Genomic DNA, 20558 nt, shown 5'->3' with positions numbered 1-20558 from the left:
GCGGTCATGCAACACTGTACCCATATGAAATTTTGATCATTGATCATTTCCCCCCCCACAAATAGAGCTTTCTTTTGGTGGTTTTGATCACCTCTGCGGTTTTTATTTTTTGCGCTATAAACAAAAAAAAGAGCGACACATTTGAAAAAAATACAATATTTTTTACTTTTTGCTATAATAAACATCCCAATTTAAAAAAAAAAAAAAAACGAATTTCTTCCTTAGTTTAGACCGATATGTATTCTTCTACATATTTTTGGTTAATAAAAAAATCGCAATAAGCGTATATTGATTGGTTTGCTCAAAAGTTATAGCTTCTACAAAATAGGTTATTGATTTTATGGAATTTTTATTATTATATTTTTTTTTACTAGTAATGGCAGCAATTTTTGTCAGGACTGTGATATTGCGGCAGACATATCGGACACTTTTGACACTATTTTGGGACCACTGACAATTATACAGTGATCAGTGCTATAAAAACGCACTAATTACTGTGTAAATGTCACCGGCAGGGAAGGGGTTAACACTAGGGGGCGATCAAGGGGTTAAATGTGTTACCTAGGGAGTGATTCTAACTGTGGGGGGAGGGGACTGACTGGGGGAGGTGACCGATCGGTGTCCCTATATACAAGGAACACATGATCAATCTCCTCTCCCCTGACAGGATGCGGATCTGTATGTTTACACACACACAGATCTACGTGTAGAAGGATCTGGACAGCTGCACACCAGAATAGGCAGATAAAATTCTTCTTTATTGAATGAGTATATAGTACATAGTGACACCGCTGGAATGGTACAGCTTAGCCGCTAACACGTTTCACACTCGTTCAGAGCGCTTACTCATAGCTAACTAACATGAGAGTAATAACCACATATATACTAGAGATATAAAGAGCATGTGACCAATTGGGAATGAGATAATGCCGAACAGCTGAAAACCGGCCGCATGAGATCTCAGCACTCATTACTAGGCAACAAGCATAGAGTAATTCACAAATAAATTTATATTTGTTTATTTTTTACATGAATAAAGTTTTTGCATGGATGTTTTTACATCCATGCATCATATCACTAGTTTCATATATACAATTATAAAATTTTATATTTTACATTTTTTTTTTTTCATAATTTTCATTGGTGCTTTATATAGACTTGTACACATTTTATTCATATTTTCACATTCCACGAATATATATATATATATATATATATACACATATTTATTATATATTTCTTGGTTTACTATCTCATACACTTAATAATTACATTAAATACATAAACTTTAAAGTTCATCTATATTTATTCATATTTATATTCACTTTAGGCGTTCAACCTTTTTGCTAAATAGTTAGAATTTTTGTTTTCTCTTTTTGTCCGTTTTTTCCATTCTCACTACACTGGGGATGTTTCTACTCTATGCTTGTTGCCTATTAATGAGTGCGAGATCTCATGCGACCGGTTTTCAGCTGTTTGGCATTATCTCATTCCCAATTGGTCACATGCTCTTTATATCTCAAGTATAAATGTGGTTATTACTCTCATGTTAGTTAGCTATGAGTAAGCGCTCTGTACAAGCGTGAAACGCGTTAGCGGCTAAGCTGTACCATTCCAGAGGTGTCATTATGTACTATATACTCATTCAATAAAGAAGGATTTTATCTGCCTATTCCGGTGTGCAGCTGTCCAGATCCTTCTACACGATCATATCTGTACCAGCAATTGCCAGCACCTGGGGCTGTCCAGATCCTTCTATGCGATGATATCTATACCAGCAATTGCCAGCACCTGGGGCTGTCCAGATCCTTCTACGCGATGATATCTGTACCAGCAATTGCCAGCACCTGGGGCTGTCCAGATCCTTCTACGCGATGATATCTGTACCAGCAATTGCCAGCACCTGGGGCTCTCTCTTTTTGCCTTGGAGGAAAGGAGACTTGAGTTTGGTTTGTCCGGAGCGGTGGTAACTATCTTTATCTCACACAGATCTACGTTCCTGTTCTGTGACCGGCAAGCGCGGGAGTCCGGCGGCTGCCAGGCATGCGCATTTGGCCAGAGGGTTGCATGACTGAGTAATTGTCATTCAAAGTGTGACAGCGCTGAAAATTGGCCCGGGCAGGAAGGGGTAAAAATGCCCTGTATTGAAGTGGTTAATGCACATGAAAATGGGTGCCAAAAGCAGGCAATTCATACCCAAGTTCCGGGCATTTTGATACATCTTTTACTTGTTAACGGTTCCTCAAATAAAAAAACAAGGCGAATAACTGTCAATGCATGCAAAATAATGTGACACATTGAAAAATGTATTCTGCTGAGAATAGGCCGGACTTATACCAGGCAACAGAGGCAAACCGTATGTGAAGACCGTGCGGTGTCTCAGAGCCCGGCCCGCATACATAGTACTGTACCCCCGGGGTGAGGGGCTCCTTAACGGTGACGTGTGGAGGCGGTAGAGCCCGGCCAGGGAGGCGCCGTCCTACAGTACCGTACATTCTTTCCTGGCTGCGCCACTATTCGGAGGTGTGCGGTAATGATGGCGGCGCTCTGGGAGCTGGGCTCAGGCCGGCCGCTGTGCTGTGTGGAATGAGTCGCTGTGTGAGCCGAGCCTCCTCTCCTATTTACATTGGACGGCTGACGTGCTGCATGCATGTAGAAGACGGACGTGTCACTTCGGCTGGGATCTGTCGTTGTGTGCCGTAGAAGGACGGGGCAAGCAGCGGCACGATGGGCCTACTGGAGAGACTGAGGAAGGAATGGTTTATAATGGGGATCATACTGGTCATCACTGCCGCCAAACTGGAGCCGTCCGTCGGAGAGAAAGGGGGTGAGTGTGGGATACATAGTACTCCGATGTGAGGGGGGGCAGGGAGTGACACCCCATATACAGCGGGCTATGGAGCACCCCACAACCCTGACACGTCTCCTTCCACCCACTACCGGGGACCCCACATACCCCTCCCTCCATTCATATATATATATATATATATATATATATATATATATACACACTCTTCCATACTATATACAGTCTATACCATAGATACTAGGACAAGACTAGAGATATACAGTCTATACTATATATGTATTAGGACACTATATATACAGTCTATACTATATATGTATTAGGACACTATATATACAGTCTATACTATATATGTATTAGTACACTATATACACAGTCTATACTATATATGTATTAGGACACTATATATACAGTCTATACTATATATGTATTAGGACACTATATATACAGTCTATACTATATATGTATTAGTACACTATATATACAGTCTATACTATATATGTATTAGGACACTATATATACAGTCTATACTATATATGTATTAGTACACTATATATACAGTCTATACTATATATGTATTAGGACACTATATATACAGTCTATACTATATATGTATTAGGACACTATATACACAGTCTATACTATATATGTATTAGGACACTATATACACAGTCTATACTATATATACAGTCTATACTATATATGTATTAGGACACTATATATACAGTCTATACTATATATGTATTAGGACACTATATATACAGTCTATACTATATATGTATTAGGACACTATATATACAGTCTATACTACACATGTATTAGGACACTATATACACAGTCTATACTACACATGTATTAGGACACTATATATACAGTCTATACTATATATGTATTAATACACTATATACAGTCTATACTATATATGTACTAGGACACTATATACAGTCTATATATTATATATGTACTAGGACACTATATACAGTCTATAATATATATATATATATATGTACTCAGACACTATATACAGTCTATACTACATACGTATTAGGACATTATGTATACAGTCTATACTATATATGTACTAGGACACTATATATACAGTCTATACTATATATGTATTAGGACACTATATACAGTCTATACTATATATGTACTAGGACACTATATATACAGTCTATACTATATATATATTAGGACACTATATACAGTCTATACTATATATGTACTAGAATACTATGTATACAGTCTATACTATATATGTATTAGGACACTATATACAGTCTATACTATATATGTACTAGGACACTATATATACAGTCTATACTATATATGTATTAGGACACTATATACAGTCTATACTATATATGTACTAGAATACTATGTATACAGTCTATACTATATATGTATTAGGACACTATATACATTCTATACTATATATATATATATATATATATATATATATATATATATATATATATATATATATTATACTATGACAGTACACAGTGCCTTGAAATTTTTCACATGTTACAACCAAAACCGTAAATGTATTTTATTGGGATTTTATGTGATAGACCAACACAAAGTGGCACATAATTGTGAAGTGAAAGGAAAATGATAAATGGTTTTCAACATTTTTTTACAAATAAATATGTGCAAAGTGTGTTTGTATTCAGCCCCCCCCCAGTTAATACTTTGTAGAACCACCTTTAACTGCAATTACAGCTGCAAGTCTTTTTGGGGATGTCTCTACCAGCTTTGTACGTCTAGAGAGTGACATTTTTGGCCATTCTTCTTTGCAAAATAGCTCAAGCTGTCAGATCCTCAATTGGATTTAGGTCTAAACCATTCCATTGTAGCTCTGGCTGTATGTTTAGGGTTATTGTTCTGCTGGAAGGTGAACCTCCGCCCCAGTCAAGTTTTTTGCAGACTCGTAACAGGTTTTCTTCTAAGATTGCCCTGTATTTGGTACATCCATCTTCCCATCAACTCTGAGCAGCTTCCCTGTCCCTGCTGAAGAAAGACATCCCCACAACATGATACTGCCACCACCATGTTTCACGGTGGGAATGGTGTGTTAAGGGTGATGTGCAGTGTTAGTTTTCTGTCACACATAGCGTTTTGGTTTTAGGCCAAAAATTTAAATTTTGGTCTCATCTGACCAGAGCACCTTCTTCCACATGTTTGTTGTGTCCCCCACATGGCTTCTAGCAAGCTGCAAACTGACTTCTTATGGCTTTCTTTCAACAATGGCTTTCTTTTTTGCCACTCCTCCATAAAGGCCAGATTTGTGGAGTGCCCGACTAATAGTTGTCCTGTGGACAGATTCTCCCATCTGAGCTGTGGATCTCTGCAGCTCCTCCAGAGTTACCATGGGCCTCTTGGCTGCTTCTCTGATTAATGCTCTCCTTGTCTGGCCTGTCAGTTTAGGTGGACGGCCATGTCTTGGTAGGTTTGCAGTTGTGCCGTACTCTTTCCATTTTCTGATTATGGATTGAACAGTGCTCCAAGAGAAGTTCAAAGCTTGGGATTTTTTTTAACTAACTCTGCTTTAAACTTCTCCACAACTTTATCCCTGACCTGTCTGGTTTGTTACTTGGCCTTCGTGATGTTGTAAACCTCCGAGGGCTTCACAGAACAGCTGTATTTATACTAAGATTAAATTACACACAGGTGAACTTTTTATTAATTAGGTGACTTCTGAAGGCAATTGGTTCCACTAGATTTTAGTTAGGGGTATCAGAGTAAAGGGGCTGATTACAAATGCATGCCACACTTTCACATATTTATTTATAAAACATTTTCCTTCCACTTCACAATTATGTGCCACTTTGTGTTGGTCTATCACATAAAATCCCAATAAAATGTATGTTTTTGGTTGTAACATGACAAAATGTGCTATGAATACTTCTTTTTTTTAAGGCACTGTATGTACTATGACAGTATATACACCCTGTACTAGATATATACTATGGTGCTATATACAGTCCTAAGGAAGACAAGCCTGTGCCTTATCAAAATAAAACTTCATCTCCTTTCATGCCCCACGAGTGCTGCTTTATCATGGATGTCCCCCATGCTGTGCTGAGCACCTGGGACCATTTTCTCTCAGATATGTGTGCTGTGGAAGCTACTGGATTATACAGTCTCTTCCTGGAGTTGGCAAACTGTCGATCGCTATCTACCTGTCGATCATGGCCAGGTGACGGGTAGATCGCGTCTCTGCATTGCCGACCCCGGGCAGGCGGAGCAGGGAAAGAGCAAGTCAGGAAGGTAAATCCGATGAGGATATTCGGGCAGGGAGGAGAGGCCCAGGCTAGCAGGTTGGGGTAGGAGAGAGCCAGGGTGGCTGTTCAGGGGAGTCGAGAGCCAGGGCGGCGGTTCAAGGGAGTCGAGAGCCAGGGCGGCGGTTCAGGGGGGTCGAGAGCCAGGGCGGCGGTTCAGGGGGGTCGAGAGCCAGGGCGGCGGTTCAGGGGAGTCGAGAGCCAGGGCGGCGGTTCAGGGGAGTCGAGAGCCAGGGCGGCGGTTCAGGGGAGTCGAGAGCGCCCAGCAGGCAGAGCAAGTGAGGAGAGAGCCCCATGGGCAGAGCAGTGGAGAGACCTTCTCTGGCATTGAGCTACCTCTCTCACTGAAGCAGCTGGTGTGGGCTCACTGGGGCTGCTGAGGATACCAAAGTTTCTTTAGCACTGTGTAATACAAAAAAAAAAAAAAACTGTAAGGTGGCCACAGCAGCCCAGTGAGCCCATACCAGCTGTGCTGCTGCTTAAGTGAGAGAGGTAGCTCAGTGCCTGAGAAAGCCTACTCCCCTTCTCCCCTGGGAGGGGGGGGTTCTGTGTTGTAAAGCAGTTCGCTCTGTGCTGGACAGGGAGTCTGTACTGAGGGTGTAGGCTGGGAGGGAGGATAAGGGATGTTGGGGAGGTCTGTAGGGGAGATCGCTGAGCAGAGGTGGTCATTTTGGTGCTACTTTGTGAAGAAGTCTGTGCGTTAACGCTTGTTCACACTAGTGGTTGGGGGGTGCTGTTTTACCACCTCCCAGCTACTCTCCCTTTAGCTGTAGCGGCCAGGGGTGTACGCACGCTGTGGTCACGATGCTTTGGTTTGTGGCCACGGAAGGAATTGTAGGTGTTTACTTATTATTAGGGGCTTGCTAGTAAATTTATTTTTCTATAAATAAAAAGGTGCACCCTGGAGATGTTTGATCTCCAATGTTGTTCAGGTAGATCTCCACCTCTTAAAGGTTGCCTACCCCTGGCCTATACTATGGCACTTAATACAGTCTGTTTTATATAAACTATGACCTTATATTCAGTTTTTGTACTGTAATTATTATCATACTTCATACAATCTATACTATATGTTCCATGACAGTATGTATGGTCTGTAAAATATGTACTAAGACACTACATACAGTCTATGCTATATGTTCAATGACCTGATCTACAATCCATACTATATACATCATTTGACAGTATATCCCTTTTGGATTATATGTGCTATGTCAAAACATATGGTCTGTTCAGTAAGTACTATTTATGACACTGCATGAAGTCTGTACTGTATGTTACAGTTGCACGATTTAATCGTTAAAAAATCTCGATTCAACCCCCCTCACGAACTCTATGCAGAATTTATTGATTCATTCATGTACCAGTGTAGAGAGTTCTTTGCTCACTCAGCTGGCAAAAGAAAAAAAAAATGGGCAGCCTTCCAAGTTTTTTCACATCATTGTCCCCTCTGGTAGATAACTATAAACATTGTAAGTTTTCATTCTTAGATCAAAGGAATGAGCTTTGGTCTGTAAATGAGGGAAGTTTAACCACTTAAAGCGGTTGTATGCCGCAAAAAAAAAAAAACCTGTAAGACAAAGGCATAATGAGCTAATATGCACCGCATTCTAGCTCATTATGAAATACCTTATAACGAAGAGCCTGCATCGCCTCCCTGGTCACCGCTGAGGGAGATGACATGTTCCCTCTGCGTTTTCCAGGTTCGTGGCTCCGGCGCTGTGAGTGGCCGGAGCCGCAATTACATCACTCCCACGAATGAGGGAGTCCTCTTTCCGGCAAGGAGCTCTGATTTTCCGGCTGCATCCGTCGGACCTTCAGAGTGCATGCGCCGCTGACTTTGGCGGCTGCATGCAAGGTGAATATCTCCTAAACCATACAGGTTTAGGAGATATTCAGGAGGAGATATTAGGAGATATTCATTTTACCTACAGGTAAGCCTTATTATAGGCTTACCTGTAGGTAAAAATTTGAAAGCGGGCTACACAACTGCTTTAAAGACTAAGCCTTTTTCTGACACTTGTTTCTTACAAAGTTAAAATCAGTATTTTTTGCTAGAAAATGACACTATCTACAGTCCATACTATACTGTATACATACTGTGGTAGTATATGCAGTTTGAACTATATGTGCTATGGCACTACATAGTCTGTACTATACAGTATGTACTATGACAGTATATGCAGTTTGTTCTGTATATGTACTATGCCAGTATATATGGTCTGTACAATAGGTGCTATTTTTGTACGATGAAACTGTGTATATTTTGACATTACATACAATCTGTACTGTATCTACTATGTCAGCATATACAGTCTGTAGGATGTGTACTATGACATTGTATACAGTCTGTACTTTTACTGTGTAAAAGATGAATAAGTGATACAAATATGATGGTGTGTGCAAATATACAATAAAAGTGACGAGTGCAAAAAAAAAATATAAAAAAATTAATAAATCAACTCATGTATGCATGACACACACAAAAGCTGAAGGTGCAACCCTTAATTTACTCCTTAATCAGCCCTAATTACCTCCTTATTCTCCATTTTCATTATTTTTTTTTTTTGCTATATTTTTTGCTTTCACCTCTATTTTATAAACTATTAGCCCTGGTTCACATGTCGAATCGGAGGCAATTGCCGTCAATGGCGCTGTCCTAATAGTTTCTGTACTACTTTTTGCGATTTCGGGCTGCGATTTACATTGACTTCTGGGCATAAACCCGCACAGATATTTCTGAAATCGTGACCAAAATCGGGACTGACATACGGGAGTGAAATCATGCGAGTTCAGATGAACTCGCACTGCTCATTCCCGCAGCTCAGTGTGAACCTTGGCTACATAAATTAAAACTTTTATTTGCTTCGTTCGTTAATATTTTTACACCTTTAACATATATTTACATGTTTCACATTGAAAAAAGCACAAAATTAAAAAAAAATGTATTTTATTTGCAAGGCTGCATTCACACCTGCACGTTTTTACCGCGATTTTGTTCAGGTCACCAATGTAAAATGCAGAAAAATGCCTGTAATCTGCCCCAAAGAAGCTCATGTTCTTTTTTGAGCTCAGAGTGTTTTTCAGGTGTTTTTTCTTCAGGTGACAATGCTCAGATGTGAACAGGAGCCATTGAAATGAATGGGATTTTGCTTGTTGGTTTTTCAGGCGTTTTTTTCTTTGTCTTTTTTTTATCTATATAATGGTTTCCTATATAATCTAAAGTGCTGGTAATATATGTAGGGGCTGATGCATGACGCTATCTATATTTATAATTTTTACCAAATTAAATCTAACAAGTGATTGTAAGGATGAGCTCAGGCGTGTTCGCAACCCGCAGAGCGCGCCAGGAAGTCGGCACTGCACAGCGCTAATCTCAGGCAGTGAGACATTTCTTGGTCTCTGCAGCCGCAGATCGTGAAAATGTCTAGCTGCTTGCGATTAGCGATGTGCAGTGCCGACTTCCTGGCGGGCTCTGCGGGTTGCGAACACGCCTGAGCTCATCCTTACTTGTTAGTAGAGGTGCACTTGTACTATATTTTGACTTTTTAATTATTATCCTGAATTTAAATGAATATGAATTTATTGTCGGCCATTATCGGCACCTTTAGTGCAAGAAAAGCTCAAGAAAAATGCATCCTTTTAAATTCTATGTAAACCTTCACACTGGTCTGTTGTGCTTCTGTTGTGGTGTTAAAAATCTTACTTGCTGCATTTTTGGTCAGTTAAGAAAATCGCACCAAAAACGCTCCTCCCTGTTGAAATGCACAGCAAGAAAGGATCAATAATGCACCTGTGATGCGATTTTTGAATCACATGACTTATGAAAAACACACCCTAAGCAGGGTAAAATCGCATGCTTTTTTGGCGCCATTATCGGTACCTTTTTCTTTATCTGCAAAATGCCGAAAATACGGTGCTTGTCTAATTGTTAGGAACAGGGATTGATTTACTAAAACTGGAGAGTGCAAAATATGGTGCAGCTTTGCATAGAAACCAATCCGCTTCCAAGTTTTAGTGTCGAACCCTAGCTGAACAAGCTGACGTTAGAAGCTACCATGCACAGCTGCACCAGATTCTGAGTTCACCAGTTTTAGTGACGCTCGGTTCACACTGGGGCGACTTGTCAGGCGACCTAGTCGCCTGACAAGTCGCCTCCCGTTCTGTGCTATGGAACCGTTCTAATCGGAGCGACGCAAGTCGCTCCGACTTAGAAAAAGGTTCCTGTATTACTTTGGGGGCGACTTGGGGCGACTTGCATAGACTTCTATGCAGAAGTCGTCTCGCAAGTCGCCCCGGCAGTCGTTTGCAGGTCGCCTCGCTGAGGCGACCTGCAAGTCGTGCCGCCCATGTGTGAACCGAGCCTAAATCTCCCCCAGTGTTTCCAGTTTCTCTGGCCTGCAGGTTTTATACATTATTTTCTCTGGATTTTTCAGTCACACTTTGCAGAGCAGAAACTTATGTTCTCGCACACATTATTTGTTTTTTTGTTTTTTGCACGTTTTTTCATGCGTTTAGGGATCTACTTGAATGGGCTGTCCTGCACACACCAAAGAAGCTCCAGAACATTTTTGGGTGTGGAGCATGGTGCATTTTTTTTCAGCACGTGTGCTTGCCCCAAAGCAACAACATGCATCTGCTAGCCACACTATGGTACCATGCGGCTTGGTGGAAGCAAATGCACCGCGTCTACTGGATGCGTTTGGGGTGCCAGTAAAAATAAATGGTACCAGTGCACATCTACCAAGTACAGTGCAGGAAACTTGCTTTATTGCACTGCATTCTGTTGTGAACGGGCTCTAAGTAAAAACCCAACCGTTTTTCATCTTTTTTTCCTCTCTATGTTCAAAATATAAAAAAAAAAAAGTGTTGTCTGGAGTTGGGACTTTATATGACTTCTTAAGCCCTTGGGGACACTGGAACGTTGAGTTGCAGTATATCCCTCCTGATGCTTTAGTGCATCCCAGAAGGGACAGGTGCAGCATCCAGCTCCGCTGCCTATCACCCTGCCTTTCTGTGGCAGGCTGGGACTGGATGTGGCTGAAAGCTGTACCCAGTGGCACCGGCGTTTAGGTCCCTGTCCATTTAGGGACAAGATTCTGGAATGAAGGCCCATTGTGTACCTGTGTTCTTTTTGAATATGCAACAATACTGTCACTTGTAACATAGATACTTTATAGTTATGTTGCTGTAAAAGGTCTGGTCTATACAATTGTGATTTCAGATTCAGCGAGTCGCACAGATTTTAATGGTGCCAGTTCACATCAATGCAACACAGCCGCAATCTGACTTTGGGGGAAGGTACCTGTACTACTTTGGTGCAATGCAGTGAGATATATATATATTTGTACCATAGACTTCAATCAGAATCACTTGTACACACATTTTTGATGCCTCTCTAATGCGTTCCACTACATAATCGCATTGGAAATTGGATGAAATCGCAGCTGCATCAGTGTGAACCAGGCCTAAGATGCAACCCATCATGCATATTTAGCCGTGAGTAAAATATTTATGAAAAGCGTGTGCGGCAATATGATTAAAACTTTTATGTGCTCTAATCATGTAATCGCTCATACAATATACGCCTGCAGCTGGCTGCCTTGACATAGCACTTAAACTTGTCATGAAATGCTTTCTAAAACTGACTCGCTGCATGAATCTAACTGCTGCTTCTAATCCCTAGACCATTCTACTTCTGACAGTGTACAGTATACACGATCTCCTACTCTCTCTGTATTTTTGTGTGCGTATGTGTATACACACACATTGAGCAGTAATCTAGATGTTGACACCTTGGAGAATTTGGGAAAAAGAGTAATTCTAGTATTTATCAGATAAACGGGGGCATGAGAAGATGAACATAGTAATTTGAAGTAGAACTAAAGTTCCACTTTTCCCAAACAGCAAGTTTATTACTGCAACTATCTACCTGCTCACTGCCTTCTCTGGCATGCAAAACTTGGCTTACACCTTCAGACCCAGTCTCTGTGCCAGAATGACTGACTACTGCACATGCACAGGAGTGACATCATCCCACGCCATCCAATGAAGATGGATGAGGACTCGCATGCAGCAGAAGAAAGTGCTGGTGAGGGACAGGACCAATGAAGCAAAGGTGGGTTTAGTTCTGCTTAAATGTCTTTCCTATTTTTTTTTAGGCTCCATTCACATCTAGGCATTGCTATTTTTGCAGGCGTCTTTTCTGGCATTTGTGCTGCGTTTATGTGCAGACGTTTTGAGTTGGCAAGTGACCGATGAAAAGCAGTTAAACGCCTGTAATCTGCCAAAAAAATCTCATGTACTTGTTTGAACGATGGGCGTTTTGCTTAAGGCGACAGAACGCTCAGATGTGAACAGGGGCCATTGAAATGAATGGGATTTGTCTTGTTTGGCGTTTTTAGAGCTGAGGCTTAGAACAGAAAATCGCCCAAAAATGCCTAGATGTGAACAGAGCCTAAGGGAAGTTGTCATGCTGGGTTCAGACTGTGGTGCATGGATGATGCACATTGGTGGAGCTGCGGAAATTAATGATTAATTCCTCGATTATGGGCACAGTGAGGCTGTGATTATGGGCACGGTGAGGCTGAGTTTATGGCGTGTGACGTCCTAGCCGTGCTCCGCTATGTCCGACTTCGGCCGTTGCCATGACAACGGTGCTAAATCAGCTAAAAGTAGTTGGATCTGTATGTGCGTTATAATTGAAATTAATCGATAAAAAAAAAAAAAAAAAAAAAAATCGATTAATCGAACACGAAAATTGTAATCAGTGTGTGTGTGTGTATATATATATATATATATATATATATATATATATATATATATATATATATATAATTTCATTATTGAACAACAACAGTGCTCTTGGTCGATCCAAAATGTTAATAAATCTCAAACTTGAATATTTAAGAAATAAAAGTTTGGTTTTACTTAGGAGAATATCTATATGTGCACAATTATTGGGCAACTATTAGCGTGCAAAATTAATATGCAAATAAATGAATCTCATGCAACTAATTGTGCCTGACCTCACAAATGCACTTCTGGAAGAATGATCAAACATTCCCATAGACACACTTCTAAACCTTGTGGACAGCCTTCCCAGAAGAGTTGAAGCTGTTCTAGCTGCAAAGGTTGGGCCAACTCAATATTGAACCATACGAACTAAGACGCAATTAACGTTCATGTGCGTGTAAAGGCAGGCGTCACAATACTTTTGTTAATATAGTGTATATGCAGTGTGAATGCAATGCAATTTTAAAGAGTCGTGTGCGAGTTTTGAGCCAAGCGGTGTGATTTTTAGCTCTATAGACTAGAATGGGAACTGCATGTAAATCGTTATCTGTCCTAACTCTAACACGATTCCAGTACATTTTTGAGAGAGAAATTAATTTTTATGGCTAGCTTTACTGTTGCTCTTGTTCCCCAGTCCCCCTTCCAGGGTTTCTTCTGGCATCTATCAATGTGGGCTTTTGAGTATAGCAGTCAGGGCCTGGTTTCCTGTCTACAGTCCCAGGGGCTTGAATTCTCAGTGATCTCTTTCCAGAAGTCTTTTATACTAACATGAACTTGCAGGATGCCTATGTGAACATCTCTGTCTATCTTAGCTCTCAGAAGCTCTGCAGCCTCGGCTGGATAGGGCCTTTTTTTTTTTTTTTTTTTTTTTTTTGACAAGACTTGACAAGACTCCGGCAAGAGAGTGAAGCAATATACCCAGAAGGTATTTAGGCTTAATTCACACCTGGGTGTTTTGGGATTGCGGCAAAATCACTACGATTCTGCACGCAATCTCAAAACTCACTACAATTGCAAAAAGCAGGTTTAGGTGCTATTATTTTCAATGGCACCTAAAACGCGGTGCAGTTTTGCCACGATTATCATGCGGCAAATCGCATTGTGTGAAGCTTGTCACCCTTAAAAGGAGCAGGGACTTCTTTTGGACGACAAGCTTCACGTGATATGCTTTGCCCACAAACGTGGCAAAACCACACTGCCTTTTAGGTGCCATTGAAAATAATGGCACCTGAACCTGCGTTTTGCGATTGTAGTGCGTTTTGAGTTCACGGGCAGATTCTCAGTGATTCTGCCGCAATCCCAAAACACCCAGGTGTGAACGCATCTATACAGGTTGCAGTTGATGAGTTTTTTGGCACGTTTTTCTGTGTGCGTTTTGCATTTTTGAACACGTGTTTTTGATGTGTTTTGCCTTTTTCTCCCCTCGTCTTTCAGGACAGCACCTGGAGAGAGCGCAGCTCAACCCACTTTTCCCAGGAAACACTGCAGTCAGTTTTTTCTTTAAAGGCCGGACACTTCCACCATGGCCTCAGTTGTAGTGTTTCCTCCGCCATAGTGGAAGCGCTGCAGGGAGCCAGGGGTGTGCTGCACTGTCTCCAGGTGGAGAGAGTATGGGACATACCGGTATTCTTTTTTTCTTTACTACAGGCCAGCCCATCCTCCTCCCTTACATGTGGGGGTGGCTCCGGCGTCCTCCCCTCTTCATACCCGGCGAAGGTCAGGCTGTTTGGGGTCCCTGCTCCTTCAGACCGGCGGCTAGGCTATGAGGAGCGGCTTCTCCCTTCATCCCCAAAGCCTCAGCCTTCCGGGTTCCGGTTGCGAGCGCGTCACTACGGCCAGGGGTGGACTTCTAGCGGCACGACGCGGCTTCTGGTTCCGGCCGCTGGAACGCAGGAGGAGAGGTCGGCCTCTTCCGGCTGACGTCATTTCCGGCCCTCACAGCGGCGAGCGGAAGGGAAATTTAAAATAAAAAAGCACCAAACGCCATTGTGAATCCTTGCAGCATGGAGGAGGAACAAACGGTGGTGGCAGGAGCCACACAAGTCAGCCAGGCCCAGGTAAGTGGGGACAACGGTCTCTGTATCTTACTCTATGGGCATGTTTTATTCTCCCTCTTTTTATTCTGGGAATTTAAGAGCCTGCAACACTCTTCCTGTATGTTGAATCAGGAAGTAAGTGTGTTTAATTGTTAAATCTGTGGGGGGATTTACTGGCTGATCTCAAGTAGAGGGGTTAAAGTGTTAGCTCCTCCATTTTTTTCAGCATGCTATGGTTGGGTTGTAAGGATAAAAACATACGGGTATTTTCTTATTCATTTCAGAAAGCCAAAGAAAAGACCTAACATTCCTCCTTTCCTGTTAAAAGGAAATGTCCATCTTGTAAGAATGTACTTAAAGAGTCTTGGGCAAAAGTGTTATGCAGAGCCTGCATTGCAGACTTAGTGAGGGAGGAGACCACTCCTACACCTGTGGCTCAGCAAGGAGAATTATTGAACTCCTTCAGAAAGGAATTGGCCGATACTTTTGAGACATTCAGGTCTTATCTTGACAAACGTCCAGCTGCAGGTAGCAGCTCAGTACCTCGTTCCCAGTCATCTGTTTCTGCATACAGAGGGGGCAGTGACTCAGAAGAGGAGGATCATAGCGTGGTTACAGAATCTGAGGAAGAAGCAGAGGAAGAGAAGGAATCTTCTTCTTCTTCTCGCCCCCCTCAGGGCAATACAAATTTTCGTCCTTTTAGGTAAATCTCAGACACAAAGGAGACGGGTTATAAAAGTCCTTGGAGGTCTCAGAGAGGTAGGGGCAAGTCAGGAGTACTATTTCGTCCCCCTACCCCAAATACTAAGAGCCACTGACTGTCCTCCGACTGTGGGAGCAAGGTTACAAACCTTCTTTCCACAGTGGCAGAGGATAACAGACAGTCCATTTATCCTCAAAACGATAATAGAAGGTTACAGACTGGGGTTCTCCCAACCCCCGCCTTTTCGGTTTTATATAACTCAGGTTCCCCGAGATCCAGCGAAGCTTACATCAATGTCTACAATCCTACAGGAATTAATTCAGCAGAAGGTGATCATAAATGTTCCCCCCAAATAAGTGAAACAGGGGTGCTATTCACACATATTTCTGGTGAAGAAGCCTTCGGGCAAATTCAGATTAATTCTGAACATGAAGATTCTCAACAGATCTGTCAGGTACAAGAAATTCAAAATGGACACGTTCTTTTCAGTAAAGGGTCTCCTGACCCCAAACTGTTTTATGGCATCCATAGATTTGAGGGATGCATATCTCCATGTGCCTATAGCACCAGCATCCCAAAAGCACCTCAGATTTGCAATCAGGAGAGGAGAGTCTATCCTACATCTTCAGTTCAGAGCTCTCCCTTTCGGCCTGTCACCCTCCCCGAGGATATTCACAAAGATCTTAGCAGAGGCCTTAGCCCCACTCAGAGTAGAGGGAATCTCTATTGTCCCATATTTAGACGATCTTCTAATATTTGCCAAGACAAGGACATGTTAGAGAAGGATCTGGAAAGGACAAAGAGACATCTGGAGAGTCTCAGCTGGATAATAAACAAGGAAAAATCAAACATGATTCCATCGCAGATAATAAAATTCCTAGGTTATACTATCAATTCCATACAGGAGAGAATCTTCCTCCCCGAGGAAAAGATAGAAAAACTTCAGAATGCGGTAAAAAAGACCCAGACAAACCTGCCAATTTCCATCAGGGCAGCTATGTCTGTCTTGGGGCTCCTTACTGCATCGATACCAGCAGTACAGTGGGCACGTTTCCACGCAAGGGATCTTCAGCAGGCAGTCTTATGGAGAGTCCCTGGAAAAAATGATAAAAATGCCCCCTCAAGTTCAGAGGAAGCTCTGGTGGTGGAGGAGCCACTCAAATCTGGACAGGGGCCTGCTCTGGTGTTTCCCCCTGGAGAGGAAGTTGACAACAGATGCAAGTTCTTGGGGTTGGGGCGCCCACCTGGAAGGACAGATGGCTCAGGGGAATTGGACGAACAGGGAAGCCAGGAGATCCTCCAATTGGAGGGAACTAAGGGCTATTCTCCTAGGACTATGGGCTTTCGAGAAACTAGTCCAGGGTAACCATGTCCAAGTTCTATCGGACAATGCCACAGCAGTGGCATATGGTACAAGGCAAGGGAGCACGAGAAGCAAAATCTTGCTAGCCTCGTCCCTTCAGATTTTATCCTGGGCGGAAAACAACTTGAGGTCCCTAACAGCTGTACACTTAAAGGGAGACCTGAATCTAGTAGCCGACTTTCTAAGCAGAGAAAGGATACTAGAAGCAGAGTGGAGTCTAAACACAGAGGTATTCCAAAAATTAACAGAAAAATGGGGAGTTCCTCAGATAGACCTGGTCGCATCCCAGAAGAACTCGAAGGTGAAGGCCTATTTTTCACTAAACAGGCAAGATCAAGCGAGAGGATGCGCTGGCACAACCATGGAACTTCCACTTGTGCTACGCCTTTCCCCCCTTTCAAATGATCCCTTTGGTTTTAAAGAAACTACAACAAGAGACCACAAGTATGATTCTAGTGGCCCCTTTTTGGCCCAAGAGGCCCTGGTTTGCAACTATACAGAGGATGGTGGTGAAACCTCACTGGGTTCTTTTACTTCAAAAAGATCTCTTAACCCAGGGACCCCTTCAGCATCCAAATATCGACCAGCTCAAGCTGACGGGGTGGGTACTGAAGAGCAGATTCTAAAAAGAAAAGGCTTCTCAGATAAACTGGTCTTGACCCTTTTAAGTAGCCGAAAAAAGGTTACCAGAGCTATTTATTTTAAAATGTGGAAGCGGTTTAATTCCTGGTGCATGACTAAAGGATTCTCACCGCTGGAATTGCTTTCAGTATTAGAGTTTCTCCATGAAGGAATGGAGATGGGTTTGGCAGCCAGTACCCTGAAAGTCCAAGTGGCCACCTTGTCGGTTTCTTGAGAGAAAGTTATCTCAAGAGCCACTTATAATTAGATTTTTCAAGGCATTGGCCAGAGCTAGGCCAATACCTTTTACATTTTTTCCTAAATGGGATTTATCATTGGTTCTACAGGGTTTGATCAAGAGACCTTTTGAGCCTCCAGAGGAAGTGACAATAAAATTATGGTCGCTCAAATTACTTCTTTTGGTAGCAGTTACCTTGGCCAGAAGAGTAAGCGAGTTGCAAGCTCTATCTATAATAGAACCCTTTTGCTATATATTTCCAGACCGGGTAGTGCTAAAAACTGACCCGGGTTTTCTGCCAAAAGTTGCAACCGCTTTTCATAGGGCACAAGAAATAATTCTACCTACCTTTTTGCCCTACACCATCCAACTCTGAGGAGTCTTTCCATACTCTGGATGTGAGAAGATGTTTACTTCATTATTTAGAAATCACGAGAGAGTTCAGGAAGTCAAATTCTCTTTTTATTCTTTTCTCTGGATCACGTAAGGGTTATAGTGCTTCCAAAAGCACTATAGGCAGATGGCTGAGAATGGCTATCAGTGAAGCCTATAGAGCTTCAGGGGCTGATCCTCCCACGGGGGTAATGGCCCATTCAACAAGGGCAGTAGCAACGTCCTGGGCGGAAAGAGCAGGGGCTTCTCCAGGTCGGATCTGTAAAGCGGCCACGTGGACAAGTTTCTCCACCTTCACCCGCCACTACAGGTTGGACTTCCTATCAGCATCGGAACAATCGCTCGGCAGGAAAGTCCTGCTGGCGGTGGTCCCACCCTAAAGTACTCTTTTATCATCTCCAGGTGCTGTCCTGAAAGACGAGGGGAGAAAAACCCTAGTTAGACTTACCGGTAACGGTATTTCTACGAGTCTTTCAGGACAGCGCCGATGACCCGCCCTAATTGTTTTATAAAATGTGGTGTTATTGCTATGTTTTGCTTATCTAATTTCAGCATGGCTGGAGGTACTCTGGAACAACTGAGGCCATGGTAGATGTGTCCGGTCTTTAAAGAAAAAACTGACTGCAGTGTTTCCTGGGAAAAGTGGGTGGAGCTGCGCTCTCTCCAGGTGCAGTCCTGAAAGACTCGTAGAAATACCGTTACCGGTAAGTCTAACTAGGGTTTTTTTTTTTTTAGCTAGTAGGTAAGTATGACAGTTCTGTTCATAAAGTGCAACCTTTATGCTACTTGAGTGCCAGGGAGTGTAAAGTCGCATCAAAGTTGCACTCCCTGAACAGAACTGTCATACTTTCGTATTAGCCAAAAAAAGAAAAAAAAAAAACATCAAAAACGCAACACTTGCGTTTTTTTGGTACGGGTCCATTGAAGTCTATTGCACGCAAAATGGAATCTGCTGCAGGAAAAAAAGTCCCTTTCCAAAAAACACACCGGCTCAAAACACACAAATATGAACTAGATCCATAGGAAACCATCTTAAATGGACTGTAGTGCATGGTGCACTAAAAAAAGCATAGATGTGAAACAATGGTAAGTATTTTTCGCACCTCAGGTGGATAGTTAACATGCCAGCTGATGGCTTTTCTGGCCTACATAGTGGATTTGGTGCCCTCGAGAAAAGAGAGATTATTCCAGAATAAAAGATGTGAGACTTTAGTCAATAATCCTGGCCCTTGAGCCTTTTATAACAGTGACTGTAAATGCCATCATGTCCTTCCTACAGCTTGTGATGTCTTCAATTCCAACTGTTTAGTGGTCTTGTCTATATTTCAGAGCCTTGTAATTTCTTCTGAAGGGCTGAGACAAATCATACAAATATTTATTATATATTCCCTAATGTATTCTCAGAAACCTCTCAGTGGCTTGTTTGCAAAAATACATGTATATGTTGCTGGTGTTTCCTAATGCCTCTTGTCATAATTACCACTGGTGCTACTGCCTAGAGGTTGGGCATACCCTGTGGGTCCCTAGGAAATATTGAATTCTGTGAAATATAAAAGCATTTTAGGCCACCAGGAACCCCTTGTAAATATCTCCTAAAACGTGTGACGTTTAGGAGATATTTACTGTGTTTTGCGCTGTGAAGAAACGGCCTCCCATGCTGTTTCTTCACGAGCGAATGACTAGTATCAACACGCTGTCATGTTCTGGGTCCGGGGTGGACTTGCAGATTGGTGGCAGCCCTGTTCTTGTAACCATCTATATTCAACCATTTTTTGTTGTTGTTGATCTATTATGTAAATATAGTATGGACTATGTAATGTGACAACGTGTTTTCTGAAACGCGTTGGTCCCATAGAACATGCAAACCACAAGCCTCAGCATAAGTTTTTGCCCTTAGAGCAGTGGTCATCAACCCTGTCCTCAGGGCCCACTAACAGGCCAGGTTGTATGTATTACCATGGGGAGATGCAGACTAGAATACTGCAATCACTGAGCAGCAAATGATATCACCTGTGATGTATTTCAGTTATCTTGCAAACCTGGCCTGTTAGTGGGCCCTGAGGACAGGGTTGATGACCTTAGGGTCGGTTTACACTACAACGACTTGGGATTCCACTTGTCATCCCTTAATTCGCCCCAAGTCGCTTGACATTGGCAATTACATTATAGTCAATGAGAGCCGTCTTAATGTACACTACTGCAGTCGCTCCGACTTCAGAAAAGGTTCCTGTACTACGTCAAGGCGACTTCTAGGTGACCTGTACCCATAGAATTCAATGGAAGTTGCCTCCAAGTCGGATCTCTATCTATATTGAAGCA

At 42.3% G+C, this 20558-nt stretch overlaps 1 protein-coding gene across 1 annotated transcript in view; it reads left to right on the top strand.

Annotated features, from left to right (window-relative positions):
• Positions 1 to 2478: 2478 nt before the first annotated feature.
• Positions 2479 to 20558, top strand: part of SLC10A7 (solute carrier family 10 member 7) — a gene marked incomplete in the record, with an annotated part of 287910 nt that continues 269830 nt past the window's right edge. The window contains 1 exon segment of the mRNA XM_073604635.1: positions 2479 to 2827. Within this exon segment, the coding sequence (XP_073460736.1) occupies positions 2728 to 2827 (100 nt within the window).

This window comes from Aquarana catesbeiana, linkage group LG01 (genome assembly GCF_042186555.1).
Source record: "Aquarana catesbeiana isolate 2022-GZ linkage group LG01, ASM4218655v1, whole genome shotgun sequence".
Lineage (NCBI taxonomy): Eukaryota > Metazoa > Chordata > Amphibia > Anura > Ranidae > Aquarana > Aquarana catesbeiana.
Note: the sequence above shows the minus strand (reverse complement) of the source record. Positions and strands in the feature narration are given on the sequence as shown.